This window comes from Borostomias antarcticus (assembly GCF_949987555.1).
Source record: "Borostomias antarcticus genome assembly, chromosome: 16".
Lineage (NCBI taxonomy): Eukaryota > Metazoa > Chordata > Actinopteri > Stomiiformes > Stomiidae > Borostomias > Borostomias antarcticus.
The window spans coordinates 22,049,138-22,069,023 of record NC_140249.1 but is presented as its reverse complement, the minus strand read 5'-3'; the positions used below and the strand labels follow the sequence as shown (position 1 = coordinate 22,069,023).

The 19,886-nt window shown below is 46.5% G+C and overlaps 2 protein-coding genes across 2 annotated transcripts; both read right to left on the bottom strand.

Annotated features, from left to right (window-relative positions):
* Positions 1-22: 22 nt before the first annotated feature.
* On the bottom strand, positions 23-11,033 carry anpeplb (alanyl (membrane) aminopeptidase-like b). Its single transcript, XM_084451389.1, has 20 exons — positions 10,381-11,033; positions 9,797-9,939; positions 9,418-9,569; positions 8,702-8,822; positions 8,274-8,428; positions 7,277-7,390; positions 6,712-6,855; positions 6,564-6,629; positions 6,033-6,098; positions 5,763-5,914; positions 5,585-5,664; positions 5,151-5,284; positions 4,622-4,677; positions 4,163-4,310; positions 3,913-4,001; positions 3,676-3,786; positions 3,148-3,315; positions 2,199-2,339; positions 1,522-1,603; positions 23-187 (listed from the first exon to the last, which is right to left on the bottom strand). Exons 1-20 carry the CDS (start codon positions 10,974-10,976, stop codon positions 29-31), a joined length of 2,877 nt encoding a protein of 958 aa, XP_084307515.1. The 5' UTR covers positions 10,977-11,033; the 3' UTR covers positions 23-28.
* A 2,024-nt stretch (positions 11,034-13,057) lies between these two features.
* LOC311319293 (uncharacterized protein) lies at positions 13,058-16,140 on the bottom strand. The gene is made up of 3 exons (XM_084450803.1): positions 16,072-16,140; positions 15,294-15,680; positions 13,058-14,934 (listed from the first exon to the last, which is right to left on the bottom strand). Exons 2-3 carry the CDS (start codon positions 15,591-15,593, stop codon positions 14,101-14,103), a joined length of 1,134 nt encoding a protein of 377 aa, XP_084306929.1. The 5' UTR covers positions 15,594-15,680; positions 16,072-16,140; the 3' UTR covers positions 13,058-14,100.
* Between the last annotated feature and the right edge of the window lie 3,746 nt (positions 16,141-19,886).

Sequence of the window (19,886 nt, the reverse complement as noted above, 5' to 3'; positions counted from 1 at the left end):
CGTTGTGACGTTCTCTGGAGGTTTTCTCTCAGGGATTCCTCAGTTCTGCCCTGAGCCACTCCAGAACTGTTCTCTTGTTCTCTCTCACCCATTGCATGTTGGCCTGCGTTCTCTCGATGGCCTGTTCCACAGCTCGGCCGGCCGGACCCAGACCCTTCTCACCTTGGGCACTCTGGAACAGCCTCAGCTGCAGAGACAGATTAGCATCAGGTTATCTTATGGGGGACAGGCTACCATCAGAAGACTGATAGGCTAGCATCAGGTTATCTTATGGGGGACAGACTACCATCAGAAGACTGATAGGTTAGCATCAGGTTATCGTATGTGGGACATGCTAACATCATAAGACTGATAGGTTAGCATCAGGTTATCTTATGGGGGACAGACTACCATTAGAAGATTGATAGATTAGCATCTGCTAGTGAGGTTGGCACCTGCGCTAGATACAGTAGGTTAGCGTCAGGTCAGACTCAACTAGAATTCAGATCAATTTATTGGTAGTCTACACATACTAGGACTTTGTTTAGGTTGATGGTGCATATACTGATGGGGACAACATTGGACAGGGGGCAGGACAGGACAGTGCAAATACAAAATGCAGAATATATCCCAAAAAGAAAAAGTACAAATGCAAAATACACAATATACACATAATGGAGTGTGGTGAGAGTATACAGTGTGTGTGGAGAGTGATATATAATGTACGTACGATGTTTTATGCACATAAGGTAAGAGAGGCTGGTGGGGGAGAGAGAGGCTGGTGGGGGAAAGAGAGGCTAGTGGGGGAGAGAGAGGCTAGTGGGAGAGAGAGGCTAGTGGGGGAGAGAGAGGCTAGTGGAGGAGAGAGGCTAGTGGGGGAGAGAGAGGCTAGTGGAGGAGAGAGAGGCTAGTGGGGGAGAGAGAGGCTAGTGGGGGAGAGAGAGGCTAGTGGGGGAGAGAGAGAGGCTAGTGGGGGAGAGAGAGGCTGGTGGAGGAGAGAGAGGCTAGTGGGGGAGAGAGAGAGGCTAGTGGGGGAGGGGGAGAGGCTAGTGGAGGAGAGAGAGAGAGGCTAGTGGGGGAGAGAGAGGCTAGTGGGGGAGAGAGAGAGGCTAGTGGGGGAGAGAGAGGCTGGTGGAGGAGAGAGAGGCTAGTGGGGGAGAGAGAGAGGCTAGTGGGGGAGAGAGAGAGGCTAGTGGGGGAGAGAGGCTAGTGGGAGAGAGAGAGAGGCTAGTGGGGGAGAGAGAGAGGCTAGTGGGAGAGAGAGAGAGGCTAGTGGGGGAGAGAGAGAGGCTAGTGGGGGAGAGAGAGAGGCTAGTGGGAGAGAGAGAGAGGCTAGTGGGAGAGAGAGAGGCTAGTGGGGGAGAGAGAGAGGCTAGTGGGGGAGAGAGAGGCTAGTGGGAGAGAGAGAGAGGCTAGTGGGAGAGAGAGAGAGGCTAGTGGGGGAGAGAGAGAGGCTAGTGGAGGAGAGAGAGGCTAGTGGGAGAGAGAGGGGGTGAGCAGAAAGGCTGTGTGAAGAAGAAAAAGATGGCTAGCTGGTATCACCTGTTGGAGCTCGAAGGCTGTTGAGAATCTCTCAGTCACTCCGTCTATCAAGTTGTCAAAGGACATGATACCAACCCCGTACCTGCGGGAGAGACGCGTGTGGTGAGACAGGTGTGGAGAGACGCGTGTGGTGAGACAGGTGTGGAGAGACAGGTGTGGAGAGACAGGTGTGGAGAGACAGGACAGGTGAGACAGGACAGGTATGCAGTGAGGCAGTGATTCGCAGGCGTCACAAAAAGCTCATCTGCTTGGCAACGATTAGTCCAGAGATAAGCGCTGGTTTCCCCATGCTCACCTTTGCACCAAGTGTTGGGCTTGGTCTTATCTGTTTGTAGAAGGTATTCTATAGTGACGGTTACTGCTCCTTGTTTATTTAAATGTCGTTTATGCCGTGTGATTCACAGTTCAGCTTTCCTGTCAACTGATAAAATCCCTCCTAACTCCCCACAGTAATAAAGCCACTGTAAGATTCGGCCATCCTCTCTCAGCTGTAATAGTCCAGCATGGGTTAGTTATTATTTAGCCTACTGTATGTCAGTAAAAAGGAAACAGTTTGAATCTTCTGGGTATTTCCTGTTTAAACAACATATTTCTAGGGTACGGTAAATGAGACCAGTTCTCAACTGCGAATCTGTTTAAATATTCCTCCTGAATAAACCACAATAATAACAACATACTCCTCCATGAGGTAGGTCCAGTGCGCTCGCACAAAGTCCCAGGCCAACGCCTGCCCTGCTACATTCTTGGCGACGTCATTGATGGTCGAGACCGCGTCCATCTTCCTGATCTTGGTAGGGTCCAAAGTATACTCTAGATATCTGCAAGATAAGAAGAACGAGGCTGGGAAGCGGCCTTCGTACAGAGACCAGCAGGTTTATACTATTTTGTCTGGGCGGGGTTGATGGTAACCAGGCTATAAAAAAGTATCCTGTAAGTAATACCTGTATCTGTTCCATGTACAATAAAAAAGCAAAGCTATTTATCGGCCTGCCATCCAATGCCATATAGTCTACTGTAGGTCAGGCATTCCCAAACTGTGAGGCGGGCCTCCCCTGGGGGGCCCCAAAGAAATTCAGGGGAGGCGCGGATGGATGGTTAGAGGGAAAAAAAAGAGGAAAAAAAATGTTTTTTTATTTTTGAAATGTTTATGGTTTTTAGGAATGAAACGTGATTTTAAAGGTCAGAAGACCTTTAAGTAAATAATGGGAGAGATGTATACTAAATTTGTGGATAGTGCAGAGAGAGCCTCCCCATTGTGCGAAAACGTCATAACGTTAACTAGCAACAGGTGCCACCGAGCTAACTTAGTGTGTAACGTTATGGGCTGCCTTGCATAATGCACAGATTTGGGGGGTTGGGGGGGTGTGGGTATGTCACTGTTTTCAGAGGGGAGGCCCACATTGATGGAGTTTGGGAACCCATGCTCTAGGCCTTCTATAATGAACATAAATGTCAAATACAGTCTAAGGCACACATCCTGGATATCCCATATACATTACAGGGCACATAAAGTGCATTGCGTTGCCTCTGTGTATGACATGCGCTATACAAATAAAGTTTGATTTGATTTGATTACTGTACGGTATTTCCATGTACAGCCCAGCGCTCTGCTGGTGTGTACCGTACCTGTTGAGCAGCCAGATGTGACTGGTACAGGAGAGGGCGTAATGGAGGTTGTTCTTCTCGGAGATCAAGGTGGCGTTCTGGTACATCCCCCAGGCGAACTCCCACTCCTCCTCCCCCCCCTCCGCCAACGCCAGGCAGTACACGTTGAAGCGCAGGTTGACGTGGATACTGCCCGCAAGGATAATCACACACATTATTACATTACATTACAGTCATTTAACAGACGCTTTTATCCAAAGCGACTAACAATAATTGCATTTAACGTAGGAAAAGCCAATGTACTACTACTTGCCAGGACTCACAAGTCCATCTTACCTAACCCTCTCTAAAACAAGTGACTAAGAGCATAATCTAGTGCTGAAGGCAAAGTGCAAGAATAGCAATCTAAAATACATACAATACACTACAATAACACACATACACATGATGTACTGTAGGCAAACATACACACACACACAGAAAATGGTGCGTTAATCGCTTCATTAATGCGTTGCCTGTATAAGACCCAGTGTGCCAGCACAGCCTTACGGGTTGTAAGTGTGGTTCGCCATCCACTCCCTGAACAGCGCTTGGACCATGCTTTGGCAGGCCGTTAGGCGGTTGTTGCACGCCACTTCGATGGCATTGAGCTGGTTGTTCCTGGGTAGGGAGGGGCATGATAACGCGCTGGTTAGGAAACATACCGCTGAGAACGTCCGAAGGGAGGATGTTATTACTGAAAGCAGTGTCACATGCTGATGATGATAATGTGATGATGATGCTCACAGTTCACTATAACTATCAGGAACTGATGATGTCAGGGTGAGGTTTTCAAAGTGCTCATACAGGCCGCTGACTTGTTTTCGTAAGTACGCCTGGAGAAAACAGAAAAACAGTATCTTCACTCCCAGGGAATGTGACATGAGCATCGACAGTTTACTATGACGAGCAGCAGTATCCATCTGCAACTCTGGGATGAACTGGGGATGTCTGGTGAATGGCTCCCTCTGGGATGAACTGGGCATGTCTGACTGACCTGCATGGGCCCGTAGACCTCGGAGCGGTCGAACATGAGGATGAAGTAGTCGAGGTTACGGAAGGCCGCCTCCCAGGGGATGAAGTCTGTCTCGTTCCTGAGATACCTGGTGCTCCTTAGTGCGAGCGTCACGTTGACATGATGGGCCCTGGGGGACACAGACAGCTGTCAGACCACCCAATAGGAGAGCAGGCCGACCCCCATACAGCTGCATTACGGTCAAAACCTTGTATCTCCAAAAGTTCAGAATGTTGAAAAGAGCATTGCGATTTCTCTTTTTGAACTTAAAATCACACATAATGAGCTGTTTAGAATACATTTAATTGCTCCCAGGGCTGGGAGAGGTTCAGAGGTTGTAAAGCGTAGTCCCAGCTATCAATTGAGGGGGGGGGTCACCAAAAAGACATGCAAGCTTTTTGACCCGACAGCAGCGAAATGCAATATTCGAACCGTAATTACCTTGCCAAATTGAAAGCATCGTCAATAATCTGGGCACGGCTGAGTCGGGGGATCACCTGTGAATAGATTAATAAGTCATAAAGAAGACAGTCGTATGCAAATGTTACAGTACCTTGTGGTGACCTATTGGGCCATAATTCACCCCGGAGCCGATGGGCGGGGAATTAGTTGATGGTGGCGGCGGTGGCTACTGTACCAAACTATTTTAAGGCTCGCCCGACCGGGCTGCCTCCTCTTGGCAGTGACAGTAAAACGCACACAGTCGTGTGAGGGGAGAGCAAACGGATCGGTCTGCTCCTTTTTTCCAGCGCCGGCCATCGCGCTTCGACCTCTTAATAACCTCTTAATAACCCTTAATAACCCTGATCTCCACTCTCCCCCGTCACCCTCTCTCGCTCACTTTCTCGCCCTCCACATGTTCTCTGTCGCCCCATTCCTGACCTTCCCCCTTCCCCTGGCCCCTCACTCCCCCACCATTCCTCCTCTGCCTGGACAGTGTCAGCGTGAGGTCAAACTAGTAAAAACCTACATGGAAGTTGGTCTCCAGCTGGTGCAGCAGCCTCTCCCAGTTCTCCGGGTTGTAGTTGACCCGGTAGTATCCAGTGCAGTTGACATTGGCCAGAACCCACTGGTTCTTCTCTGCCCTGAAGGATGGCCTAGTTTCTGGAGAAGAGACACAACGTACAGGAAGTCCATACAAGGTCAAAAGGCGGCTAGTTGACTGGTGTGCGATCCTGTCTTTCACCACAGATTCAATTCAGTCTTTCTGTTGGCTTTAACGCTGTAGCGGTCATGAGTTGACTTTAACAGCCTCCAATAGCTGTCCTGATACTGGCACTGACCCTTAGCAACATCACTACTTGAGCCTCTGTCCCCTACTGTAACAACACCAGCATACCTGGACTTCTGTTACCTACAGTAGTAGCAACACCAGTTCACCTGGTGCTAGCAATACAAGCTCACCTGGACCTATGCCAGTGAACAGCTCCAGAGTTGGATCAGCACCACTTTTCATCACTCTGATGGGAACAGACCATGCCAGACTGAGGAGAGAATATCATTGTCAGGGTTAAAATTACGGCTAGGGTAAAAAACATGGTCAGGATTAAAGGTCAACGGTCAGCGGTCAGGCTCCACTCACTCATAGCCGGAGGCAGAGTCGTTGAGGAGGAAGTGTTGTTGGTAGAGCTCTCCGTTGGTGGTGTTGATGGTGATGAGAGGATAGCCCATCTGCTTGGTCCAGGTGTACATGACCTCTGACACCTGGATATAGCCTTTGTCTTCATCCACCGCCTGGAGACGTAGGGTCAGGGGTCAGGTGGTCAGGGGTCATAGACCCAAAGCTCTCTCTCCTCGACTCCAAAGTCAGAAATATCAATGATAGCTAAGAGACACAGACTTAAATATTTACCTCTTGTAAATATTTCCAGAGATCCTGTTCGTCAGCGTTATTATACTGAAGAGCCTTGAGATATTTCTGAAAGAATTCAAGACAACCATTAACATTGATGCTAGTCATTTCCTTATTGTACCTAATAATTATTCTACTCTACACCCTTGTACTGTCACTGCTTTGTATATTTCATACTGTGCAACTGTATAACTGTAATTGTTATTTGCAAGTTGGGACACTGTCATTGTCTGCATGCTACTGTATCAATGTTTTCTTTTTTTTGTTGTCTTTTTGCATTTGTCTGTACTCTGCCACTGAATTACTGTATACTGTACGTTGTTTGTAAGCAGGACACATCTGTAAAAGAGACCTGATCAAAGGTTTCTATATATGTATGTATGTATGTATGTATGTATGTATGTATGTATGTATGTATGTATGTATGTATGTATGTATGTATGGATCTATCTATCTATCTATCTATCTATCTATCCATCCATGTACTGTAAACAACCCTACTGTTCCTTACCAACCAACATGTCTGCTTACCCTCAGGCCGATCTTAAAGACCCTCTCAGAAATGTAATCAGCCAGCATCCTGATCACTGCGGCCCCCTGCAGAATAACCACATCTTAGCGCTCACAAGTCAGATCTGTCCATCTGGCAGCCTGCCTGTCTGCCTGTCTAACTACATACTTTACTGTAGGTGATTCCATTGAACATTTCACTGATGTCGTTGGGACTTTGGATGTCCTTCTCTTCACGGATCAGAGGATGGGATGAGGTCAGTGAGTCCACTTCGAAAACTATCTGGAACTCATTTAGAACCATGAAGTCTCTCTGGAAAACAACAGACAATAGATCATCAGAGAGCAGTTGCTCTTAGAGGATGATCAGTGTGACATTGCAGAATCAGAGTAAACAAACAAAACAAACAAACAAGCATCTTTATTAGTCACACGGTGTAGGCGGCGAAACACACACACACACACGCACGCACACACACACACACACACGAAATAGCTGGAGCATATAGATAGATAGATAGATAGATAGATAGATAGATAGATAGATAGATAGAGAGAGAGAGAGAGAGAGAGAGAGAGAGAGAGAGAGAGAGATAGATAGATAGATAGATAGATAGATAGATAGATAGATAGATAGATAGATAGATAGATAGATAGATAGATAGATAGATAGATAGATAGATAGATAGATAGATAGATTGATAGAGTAGTGCTAGAAGCTGGAAGAGACATACGATGTTCCAGTCAGGATGAACATGATCCACTCCCAGGTAGGCCAGGTACGTAGCAAAGCCCTCATTCAGCCACAGATTATTCCACCATTTCATCGTCACCAGGTTTCCAAACCACTGGAAAAGAATAACCAAGAACCATCTATTGTTACTGTCAATACAGGAGAATGCTCTGAAAACGCTTCCTTTGGTTCCAGGTAGAACCACTTAACGAAACAGAGGTTCTAGCAAGAAGTATTTAATCTGGTTTCACCAGGAACCAAAAAGGATCCCACACGGATGACCTAAGAACCCCTTTGAAACCCTTTTTGATCGTTTTGAAAGTTGTGTGGGTTGCAAGGTTATTATAGTTAACGAAAACTAACTAAAAAACGAAAACTAGGTGTGAAAAAACATTTTAGTTAACTGAAATAAAAATAAAAACTAGGCTTTACAAAAAAACGATAACTAACTAAAACTGTATTGTGTGTTTACAAAACTAACTAAAATAAACTACAATTGTAGAGAAAATGTCCTTAGTTTTAGTCTTTTTCATTTCATACATAAGCCTAGTATTTTGGGTGGATATTAAATCTATCCTCCATTATTTCTTTAGCTGTGCCCCTGCGCAGAAGTAACCTGACGTGCGCCAGATGGTTTGTTTTGCACGGAGTGAAACAACATGAGCTCACGAGATGGTCTCACTAGGCTAGCGCAGAAAAAAAAAACTAAAACTAATACTGAAACTAATAAAAACTAAACTTAAACCAAGCATTATCAAAAAATAAAAAATAAACTAAACTAGCAAATCTGCTTTAAAAAACTAATTAAAACTAAACTGAAATTGAACACAAAAAGTTAAAACGATATAAAAATAAAAACTAATGAAAAAAGCAAAACTATTATAACCCTGGTGGGTTGGACAGTCACGTCTGCATGACAAGATGTTCATTATGAGTCAGAGTTTACACCGGCTGACTCAATCAGTGCTCGGCCAGAAGGCTGATGAAGCTCATCCTACCTGATGCGCCAGCTCATGCGCCACCACGCCGGTGATCACGTCCTTGTTGAAGATAGAGGACACGCCCTCCTCGTAAAGCAGAGTCGACTCCCGGTAGATGATCAGACCCCAATTCTCCATGGCGCCCCCCATTAAGTCTGGAACCGCCAGCTGGTCTGGAGGACACCACAAACATACTGTACAAACCCCTACTGTACACCCTTACTGTCACCCGTACCCCTACCTTCACCCCAACCCTCTCCATCAATCTCACCCCCCGACTTCATTATCCTCTTCCACCCACACACTCACCCTCACCCTAATCATCCTCGTCCCCTCACCCCCATACACTTATCCTGATGTGAATGACCATCCTCGTCCTCCCCCCCACCACCCCCTCAACCGCTCACGCCCAGTAAGCTCAGGGGGTTGGTTATGCCGTTCCATACCCAGTTTTTGGAAGGGGTAGTCTATGTCAAAGTAGCCCTCATAGAAAGCGAGGAGGTCTCTTGTGATGCGCGCTGCGTAGTCTGCGTGTCCTGCGTCGATAGCTTCTGGTCGAGCGTGAATCTAAAGCACACACACGCACGCACACACACACACACACACACATACACGTACAAACAGACAGTGGGCACACGCACAAACAGACACACGCATACCCCAAAAGAGGAGGGGTGAGGAGGACAGGTAAGGATGAGAAGTAAGAAGACACTGTGGTTCACACTCCAACACATACAGTACGGACACACATACAGTACGGGACACACTGATATAAACTATACTTGGTAGTACACAGTGCTTGGTAGTACATAGCCTTCACATGGATCAGTGGTGGGAGAGATATTTTCGAGCCACTGTTTTACTAGTAATTAAATTAGTTATCGGTCCTCCTACGGGGATTATTAAAGTTCATATCTATCTAACATAATAACATGTAAGGAACCACATCAAATTGAAAACAGAAATGTTCTTTGTGCTGCTTCCTTAAGTACTTGTGTACAGTATAGCACTTTACAACAGGAACAGCATAACGGATGATTCCATAGAATAGTAATCATCCACTAAATTAACAACTCTCCCTCACCCCTACCCGCATTAGGAAGGGGCCCACACCAGATTCCTGCTTGAGGCCACTCTCACCTACAACCTTGGTAGTACGTACCGAGATTTCAACTCGTTCATCAGCCGAGGATGGAGATTTAATAGATTTGAAATTAGACACAGAGAAAGCAAGGAGATAGGTGGACATCTTCTTGACGGGCCAGAAACGCGTGACCACCCAGTTCTCTCCGTCTATAACCATGGAGGTGGAACCTGGAACCGGAGACCAAGTAACACAGTGGTACTAGCGATTTAGACAACAGTTGACAACAACTACTACTATTACTACAATACTGTCATGTTCTAACAATTGTATTCATTCAACACATTCTTTACATATATACATTTTACAAAATATAGACGAATTAGGGTTGAAGTTAAAGCTTGTGGCTCTATCACTGCTAGGTTAAGGTCAGGATCAGGTTTGTGGTTGTGGTCACCTTTGGTAACCCCATTTGCCAGGGCGGTGGTGCCATCTCTGTGGATGATGGTCACCGTGAACTCAGCCTTCAGGGCTGGCTCATCGAAACAAGGAAACACTTTCCTGGCATCAGTCGGCTGCATCTGGGTGGTGGCCAGTAACCTACAGACATGTTACTTACATATCAGTAACCTACAAATATACATGTTACTTACATATCAGGAACCTACAAACATACATGTTACTTACATATCAGGAACCTACAAATATACATGTTACTTACATATCAGGAACCTACAAATATACAAGTTACTTACTGTACATATCAGGAACCTACAAATATACATGTTACTTACATATCAGGAACCTACAAATATACATGTTACTTACATATCAGGAACCTACAAACAGACATGTTACTTACATATAAGGAACTTACAAGCATACGTTACTTACATATAAGGAACTTACAAGCATACATGTTACTTACACATTAGGTTACATACATGTATGTATGTAACCTGATATGTACTGTATCATTATACTACAAACAGTATTATAAAAGACAGACAGACAGACAGACAGACAGACGGAAAGCCTTACCTCTCATTGTCCACTGTGTCTCTGCCTCTTTCCTGCTTGTATTTACTTACATAGAGCCCCTGCATACTGTCCTCCATCTCTCCCCTAAAAGCTGTAAACAGGATGTAGTTGCCTCCAACCTCCAGCACCTCTTTCAGCTCAACCTCTAAGAAATCGCTGTCATCGGCGTACAACGTGAACCCGCTGACGGGGATGTCGTCTCCGCTGTCCGCGTTCTTCACCGAGACCAGCGTCAGGTTGAGGTCCGAGCTGTGGAGGAAGATGCTCTGGGTCCTGTTGAGGCAGAAGAGGGACACGGTGGAGTTCCCCTCGAAGGCCAGGGTCTGGTTGGTGGTGTTGGTGGTCTGGGTGTAGAGCAGAGGTCGGAGGTAGAGGTCGTAGCTCTGGGGCACCAGGTATCCCGGCAGCCTCAAGTCAGGTGGGGGTCCGGTGGGCAGCGGGTCGGTGGCGTTGGGCCGAGTCGGGCGGATGGGCGGGTTGACCACTATCTCTTGCTGGTACACAATCACCATGGTTATGATCCCTGCCAAAGCAGAGGCTGTCATCACCACAGTAGTGATCGCCAGGACCTTGCTCACAAGGACCTCTTTAACCATGGCTGCCCCCCCTGGAATCTCAGTCTCAGTCCTCGCTGCTTGTATCCTTCTCTCTGTGTTCCCCCTTTTTTCTCTCTCAGTCCCTCTGCCTGATCTCCGCTCCTCGACCACGGGAAACTCTCAACTGAAGCCGACAGTGGGCTGAACACCGACCCTATCTGGCCTCTCATAAACTAGGCAACTACAGAACAATATGGACAGATTAGGTATTAACTTGCTGTGCTAGCACGGAGAGAGAGAAAGAGAGAGAGAGAGAGAGAGAGTGACTGAGTGAGTGAGTAAGTGAGTGAGTGAGGGAGGGCGATGTTCATTCAGTAATCAGTCAGATTGTACTCAAACACATCTGGTTGTGATTAAGCTTGTCCTCCCACTAACACCAGGTCATCTGGAACTCAGGAAGACGACTACACTTTGGGCTCTGCGCAAACACATCTCGCTATGACTCGCAAACACCACCGTATGGAACCCTCACACTTTGCTATACGCTAGAACCCACACACACTTTGCTATACGCTAGAACCCACACACACTTTGCCGTTGAACCCTCACACCCAGCCGGATACAACACCTTCACTAAGTGCCGAATTAGCTCCTCTAAGAAGAAAAAAATTCACAGAGCCATAGTGCTAAAAGATCTGTGGACATGACCTACTAATTCAGTAGCAGCCTACTGGTACAAACTCTGTAGTGGCCAACCAAGTCAGTAAGGGTCTGTAGCAGTCTGTAGAAACCTAGCAGGTCAGTCTGTGGTGGTCTGTAGAAGCCTAGCAGGTCAGTCTGTAGAAGCCTAGCAGGTCAGTCTGTAGAAGCCTAGCAGGTCAGTCTGTAGAAGCCTAGCAGGTCAGTCTGTAGAAGCCTAGCAGGTCGGTCTGTAGAAGCCTAGCAGGTCAGTCTGTGATGGTCTGTAGAAGCCTAGCAGGTCAGTCTGTGATGGTCTGTAGAAGCCTAGCAGGTCAGTCTGTAGTGGTCTGTAGAAGCCTAGCAGGTCGGTCTGTAGCAGCCTAGCAGGTCAGTCTGTAGAAGCCTAGCAGGTCAGTCTGTCGAGGTCTGTAGAAGCCTAGCAGGTCAGTCTGTGATGGTCTGTAGAAGCCTAGCAGGTCAGTCTGTAGTGGTCTGTAGAAGCCTAGCAGGTCGGTCTGTAGCAGCCTAGCAGGTCAGTCTGTAGAAGCCTAGCAGGTCAGTCTGTCGAGGTCTGTAGAAGCCTAGCAGGTCAGTCTGTGATGGTCTGTAGAAGCCTAGCAGGTCAGTCTGTAGAAGCCTAGCAGGTCAGTCTGTGGTGGTCTGTAGAAGCCTAGCAGGTCAGTCTGTAGAAGCCTAGCAGGTCAGTCTGTAGAAGCCTAGCAGGTCAGTCTGTCGAGGTCTGTAGAAGCCTAGCAGGTCAGTCTGTAGAAGCCTAGCAGGTCGGTCTGTAGCAGCCTAGCAGGTCGGTCTGTGGTGGTCTGTGGCAGCCTAGCAGGTCAGTCTGTGGTCTGTAGCAGCCTAGCAGGTCGGTCTGTGGAGGTCTGTAGAAGCCTAGCAGGTCAGTCTGTAGAAGCCTAGCAGGTCGGTCTGTAGCAGCCTAGCAGGTCGGTCTGTGGTGGTCTGTAGAAGCCTAGCAGGTCAGTCTGTGGTGGTCTGTAGAAGCCTAGCAGGACAGTCTGTCGAGGTCTGTAGCAGCAGAGCACTTATCTAACATTCTGTGGTTTGTAATGGTCGGTAGCTGCTCATCAAGTCTATATTGTCCCAGACAGCAACACTTTCAGAAAATGAGGAGCATGTGTGGAAGGAAGCAGGGTGTTCCAGGGGGGCCGGGGGGCCGGCGCAGTCACACACATAATCACATTATTCTCCCCAAGACCAAAAAAAACAAAATGGAGGCAACGGCACATCCTAAGTGAGTCTGCAGAAATGAATTTATTATCCTTGGAGGATATGTGTTTGTGTACAGAACAGAAATGTATAGACTGGAACTCTAAGTCAGACGAGAGGAGAGGCTGCAGAAGGCAAACAGGACGTAGACGCTGCATTTTGGTCCTTAGAGCCTCATCAGTAATGAGCAATAAAAATCACATATACAAAAATCATGGGATTCATAGGTATAGGTCGTGTTTTACTAGTGCAATTCAAAATACAGGCAAGTTGTATGTGCAGTTTGAAATCCTCACAGCTGAAAGAAAACTTTGAGCCAAGGACCTCTACTGGTTGTATGGGGCACTGCATCATCGTTGAGTATGATGTACACCCTATCTGTAAGCACCAAACAATTATCTGCTAAGAAAAAAATATTAAGAAAAACTATACATGTCATGAACATTGATGTCCGTGGTATTAAAAAGGCAGCTTTCCACAACGTGGAATAATTTAACATAGCTGCTAAAAGCATTTCTAGCAATGAACAATGTCCCATGATACAACTGAGGCTCATCAAGTTCCTTCACTCATAGCTGGGCTTAGGTACAACAGAGAATATCATTTTAATCAGTTTTAGAAGGAAATGTAATTAGTTTCTTAAGTACCTACTTTAAAAGCGTCTCAGTTCTAAAACCTTTTTTTTTTCTTTCAGATTAACCTGGGCAAAGTTACCACGAGATGGGATTCCACAACTAGCACGTCATCTCGAATGTACTGTATACGAACCCTGTCTAAGACAACTTCTCAGTGTGAAAACGTGTCAGTCAATAGAGTCAATTCTGCTTCTCTTCACTCTTGTGAGAGCAATACTTCAGCAGGAATCATTAATTTGTACCACTGATTCAGTCCGCTCAGCAAACTGCGTTCATTTCAGTCAAACGGTTTCTAAACAATAACTAAAGATCAAAGATCTTGTTCAACGGAGTGATTTGGGAGTCAAATGGAATGTTCTCTCAGGCAAACACTGGTATGATCCCTGATAAGGTCAGCATTCCTGACCGGCACAGCTCAACCGGCTTACCAGGCTGACCAGTAACTAGTAGCGACAAATCCACCATCTTAGCAGGCTGACCAGGAGCTACTGTACTACAACTGAACCAGCTTAACAGCATGTCTGGCCAATGGCCTTTGGTCTGGCGAGAAAGACAGCAGTCCAACTATGGCCAACTGTCCAGGTGTTGTAGCCCGTTGTAAACGATCGGAGACGGCAGTCCGTCCAGGCGAGACAGACCGCCTACCACAGCCAGCTGTCCAGATGCTGTAGACAGTAGCAGGACTGCTGGAGGATGGAGGACAGCTCTCCGTAGCCTTCGTCCCTCCAGGTGGGCAGCAGCCTCTCGTTGTTCAGGGCCTGCAGCCGGGGCGTACCGTCTCTCAGCACCTGGTACAGGCAAGGCCAGCGGCTCTGGATGCGCAGCCGCGTCCGCCGGTCCAGCGTGATGCCGCGGACGATCTTCTTGGCCCGGAGCTCCCTCAGGGCGGGCAGCTGGAGGCGGGAGAAGACCAGGCCGCGGCTGGGCGAAACGTCCAGGAACTCCAGAGAGAGGGACTCCAGGGTGTAGGAGATGCCCAGGTTCCTCAGGGGCACCAGGATGTGCAGCGTCAGCGACTTGAGGTTGGGAAGGGACTTGGTCAGGGTCTGCAGGGTGCCGGGGCTCACCCCTTTGAACACCCAGAAGTATTTGAGCTCGAGGACGCGCAAGTGCTGGAAGTGGGAGAGTAAAGACACGGAGGACTCGGACCAGTCGAAGTGGAGACGCATCTTGGAGATGCGCGGGCAGCTGTGGGCCAGCTTAGCCAGCAGCTCCTGGAAGTTAGACACCTGTTCCAGCTTCGTGATGCTGTCCTGGTGGGAACTGGAGCTGGAGTGGACCCGCAGGTCCAGAGGCTCGAGCAACGTGAAGGTCCAGTTCAGGTCCAGGTGACTGAGGTCCCTGCAGTGGACGTTGTCCAGCAAGTGCCATAGCAGCTTCCCCCAATTGTTGCACTTGTCGCCCAGGTCAAAGCTGGCCTTGAGGGTAAGCAGGCTGGCTCTGCGGGAGATGAGGTGATGTGTGTAGTGGTGCACCTGTAACAGAGTTCAAATTCAATGTTAAAATGTAAATCTTCCATGATATCACCTGATGCAATGCCCCATAGCGTGAGTGTCTTTATGCACAGTGTACCCCTAATTTCCTGTTTACTTAACCCTTTTAACCCTGAAAGTACAGTGACAACATTTTGAATATTAATTGGATTTTCCCTATAATACTAGAAAGCGCAGTTTCTCAGCTTTCAGCAAGTGTTGGAGTGAGGAATTTTTTAGATTTGTTAGATATTTTTTTTATATCATTAAATATTTGTTAGATATTTTTTTAAATGTTGCCGGTGACGTGGTCGTATCGAAAGGGTTAATGCATTGTAAGAGGTATGTGAAACAGTACACACCCAGGCCTTCCAGCGTTCAAATTCTCTGTTGGACACAAGCAGCCCTTCCTGGCCCAGGTGGAACACCCCACGGCGGGAGTAGTCGGCCACCCTCCACAGCTTCCAGGACCGCACCAGGCAGCTCCAGCTGGAGCACACCAGCGCCGAGTTACACTTGTCCACCTCGCTGAGGAAGGACAGCACATGGAGCTGACACTCTACCGGAAGCAGGTTAAAAGGGAAGACGTCTTCCTCGGCTTTAGCCCTCCTCCTGGAGCTGAATGGGACCAGAGGCCTTTTCCTGGGAGACATGGGGTTCATTGGTGGAGCTCACTATCCCCACTCTCAACTTTCATTGGTGGAACTCACGACTCCCATTCTCATCATTTAGCATTGTTGTACCTAGAGCTGAAAGACAGGATGAGGAGAGTTAAATCTGTGTTGTTGTGTTGGTTAGAAGCTTGGATAAAATACACAGTGACCAAAGATAACATATTAAAAAATGTAATCAAGACTGACTAAGGGTACTGAGCATTGTGGTGGCCAATAACATTGTCCATGATTCTAACGAGAAAGGGCCATTGAAGCACATCGTACGCCAATGAAACACCATACTGAGTACCTGACTGAGTAGCTAGCTAAATCATTAACCATGAAAAGGACAAACATGGCAAGCTATATAGAGATGCATTTATTTCAACTTTCTCTGAACCAAACTCTAGCAAGATAGCTAACCATTACCGAGTTAGCCAACTAACAGATTAACTAAATAGCTAACTAGGTACCTAGCGTTACATACCTTCCACCCTTTTACATCAACTTATTGGCCGGCTAATGTTAGCTACAAGCTGGGTAAGCATAGCTCACCTTGTATCGGTAATACTGCTTTGTAACGTTAGCTAGCAACCTAATGTGGCTAGCTAGCTAACGATAGTCAGCTAGCTAGCTAGCGTGATAGCTTAACGTTACAATGGTGGTGTGTGATGACTGTCAGCCAGCACATCAAAGCGAGGTAACTGTGTTACAGTATAAGCTATCGAGACCAAACGTCAAAAGTCAAGATAGACTGGTTATCACTAGCGCAATAATCTAGCTAGCTAGCTAACTACCGACAGCCCACTTTTTGTTTTTGTTGTGATTTACTGATGACATCATCAAAGAGCGCTGCATTCCATTCCAGAACTGTTTCCCCCCATCCCTGCACTGCCAGCTCTGTTCACAAATCTGAAGAATGGATTGGTGTAAAAATAAATTTTGAATAAAAGACATGAAGAAGAGCTCTGTGTGTGTGTGTGTGTGTGTGTGTGTGTGTGTGTGTGTGTGTGTGTGTGTGTGTGTGTGTGTTAGAGGGGGGTGGGGGTGGGATGGATCTGAGTATTTTATGTATTTTGACTATTGCTTGCTTACTGTTTAAGATCTGTGAGACAGTCAATCTATGCGGCGTAAGATGGAGCCCCCTAGCCTCGCATGATTGGTTAATAATGAGCTGTAAGATAATGTAGCTATAAGAATATCTTGCTGAGTAGACCTACCTATAAGGACTGGAATGAGGAACTGATTAGCACTAATACGATACTGTAAGGACAAGCGATTAGAAGTCCAATGTACCTGTACCCGTAAGTGTTACCCTTTATATTCTATTATATTCTATCTGTGTGGTGAACACATAAAACCCCCAACCAAGTTTAATCTCTGTGTGCGTGTGTGTGTGTGTGTGTGTGTGTGTGTGTGTGTGTGTGTGTGTGTGTGTGTGTGTGTGTGTGACTGGTTAGAAACAAAACAATATAAAATTAAATAGAATATGATATTCAGCAGAAGACCTACCTTTGGAAGGCAATGTAGGCTAATGTACTTTCCTTATGGTTCACTTTTGGTTCAATACCTGGCATTATGTTGGTTCCTTAAACCAAATAACTAAATTGTCTGTTGTCAGCTATAATAATCATGCCATAGGTCTATCTGTAAGGGTAATAGATGCTTTGCTACTGAATGCTTTGCTACTATGCTTTGTCTACTGAATAAAATCTATGTCCAAAACTGGCCACTAGATGTCACCAGAACCCCAGGCTTCACAACTGTCCACAGTTTTTGCATGAATGTCTAAACGCCTTATTCACTTCAGGTCAGTCTGACGTAATTGGGGGTGCGGATCATAGATATGATGCGGATGCGGAAGTGCCCGTTGACTTCAATGTTAAAAGTTCACTGTAAAAACACCACTTCAAGAACCAAAATAGTCAAAATAACAGGCTGAATACACACTGTCGGGGTTACAAACTCATCATTATCAGACTCTGATCGTTTTTCACTGCCGTTGTTTTCGCATTTGGAAATACATGGAGGTGAATGAGCCATAGCAGTCAGCTGCATTCACTCCCATGTATTTCCAAACGCGAAAACAACGGCAGTGAAAAACAATCAGAGGCTGGTAATGATTGGTCAGACTGACCAATTTGGCAGCTGAAGTGAATAAGGCGAATTCGATGAATATTCCAGGCGAATTTCGCGTGGCGTGTCTAATCGGGAGAGGGTAAAAGTGAAAGGGGCAAATCGACCCTGTCCAGCAATCTCCCCAAACGTGGTCAGGGCTCTCCCCATCACTCGGAATGACACCCCAGTGGCCAGTCTTGACTCCTTCCGTTTCCTGGGCACCACATCAGCTGAACATCAGCTCCCACTTGAAAAAGCTCAGGATGTAGCCTACACTATATGGACAAAAGTATTGGGACATCTACACATTACACTTACAGGAGCTTTTATGACATCCCATTCTAAATTCATAGACATTATGGAGTAGGTCCCCCCTTTGCAACTGTGACAGCTTCCACTCTTCTGGGAAGGCTTTCCACAAGATTTTGGAGTGTGTCTGTGAGAATGTTTGCCAGAAGAGCATTTGAGAGGTCAGACACTGATGTTGGAGGAGAGGACCTAGTGTGCAATCTCCGTTCTAGTTCATCCCAAAGGTGTTCAATGGGGTTGAGGTCAAGGCTCTGTGCGGGCCAGTCAAGAGGCCCTGGGGGCCCGAGGGGAAGAATAGTGGAGATATTAGGATGTGGGCCTGCCCTTGGCAGCCCACATAATGAATCAAAATGCTCATATACGTACCTAGGCGTCTTTGTACATCGGCAACTTACACCCAGATGTGAGCAAGCCAAGGCGATAGATGGGATGGCTTGAGGCATGACATCATTCTGGAGAGGGGACACGGTTGCCCTTAAGGAGTCATAAATTATGATTATGGAATGTGGATTGTATAAGAAGGTTGCAATCAATAAGCAGATAGGAATGATGACGCAGAGAGAAAATCATTAGACCTTTTTTTCAACACAGGAGACCCTTTAGCAAAACTCATTTCAAATAAGAGTTTTGCCCTTGGAGTGCTTCCTGGATTAAGTTCATAAGTGGGACAATACCAATAAAACTCAGAGCAGAAGTTTTTTGGACCATAAAATTGCCAACACAAAGCAATAACCAGCTCTTATATAGGCTACATGCTTTAAACTCATGCTGTTGCAAGCACATAAGGCATCTATAAAGATGGATTATTTTAAGACACTAACATTACTTAACCAATTAATGCATTTGGCTTAGTTTATATTAGGCTGTATAAAAGTTACATTATTGTATAAAATGTAAGTCGCCTAATTATAATTAAACCTAAACCTAGTTATTAGGGGCCTATTAAACCCTATAAAACCTCCCCCACATTGTTTGGTCAATTGACGCATTTACTACACTGCATCTTCAGACTGTCCTCCACAAACTCTGTTCTAGCCCCCAGTGCATCACAATGTTTACTGTAAACAGCACTGTGTGCAGCTACTGCAAATTCTCACTCAAGAAATCTCCATTGTTCATGAAATTTTATTTTCTAAATTTTCATGACATGGTAGATGTGACATTTTTCTGAATTTTATCTCCAAAACTGTTTTATTTTATTTTTTTGACAGCATTCTGTATTCTGTCTGTTAGGGTTACAGTCGAGGACCAGAGAAGCAGACACGATCGGCAAGGAGGTGAAGCCCTGAGGCGTGTTTATTGACAAGGCGAGGTTTAGGCGAACAGGTTCTTAACCCTGTCTTACCTTTTTTTTTGTTTCCATTCATCCTAGTCTGATCTCCCTGCCACTGCCTGAATCCTGCCTGAGTGGACTACCACGTACCCGCCTGAACCCCACGTCTGACTACCACGTCCCCGCCTCAACCCCACTCCTGTCTGACTGCCATGTCCCTGCGTGACCCTCGCCAGGCCGGATTCATAATCGAATCTAACTCTCGAATCTATCTCAAACTACATAAGCGCAAGCAACGCAAGCTTCGCAAGGCCACGCAAGGTCTCGTTGCGTCCTTGCGTGTCATGCCGAAATTTGTCACTTGACGCAAGCAATAGTGCAATTCCTTACGTTTCCGCCATGGATGTATTATATAAACGGGTTTCCGCAAAACAAAACACAGAACGCAAGCTCTCGAGTCATGTTGGAGCTTGCGTTCACAACGTAGCTTGCGTTGTTTGCGTCGACTATGAATCAGTCAGGGCAGGGTAGGTAGGCTACGACTAGAGTCGTGATAGCTACCCACTAGGTTGGTCAACGATCTGGCGCAAACTGGTGTGTGG

Coding starts and splice junctions, on each gene's coding strand:
- LOC311319293 (XM_084450803.1), bottom strand. CDS start 15,593: ATGAACCCCATGTCTCCCAGGAAAAGGCCTCTGGTCCCATTCAGCTCC. Junction 14,935..15,293: donor TTGAACGCTGGAAGGCCTGG/GTGTGTACTGTT, acceptor ACTCTGTTACAG/GTGCACCACTACACACATCA.
- anpeplb (XM_084451389.1), bottom strand. CDS start 10,976: ATGGTTAAAGAGGTCCTTGTGAGCAAGGTCCTGGCGATCACTACTGTG. Junction 6,630..6,711: donor ATGGAATCACCTACAGTAAA/GTATGTAGTTAG, acceptor GTTATTCTGCAG/GGGGCCGCAGTGATCAGGAT. Junction 5,665..5,762: donor GACTCTGCCTCCGGCTATGA/GTGAGTGGAGCC, acceptor TTCTCTCCTCAG/TCTGGCATGGTCTGTTCCCA.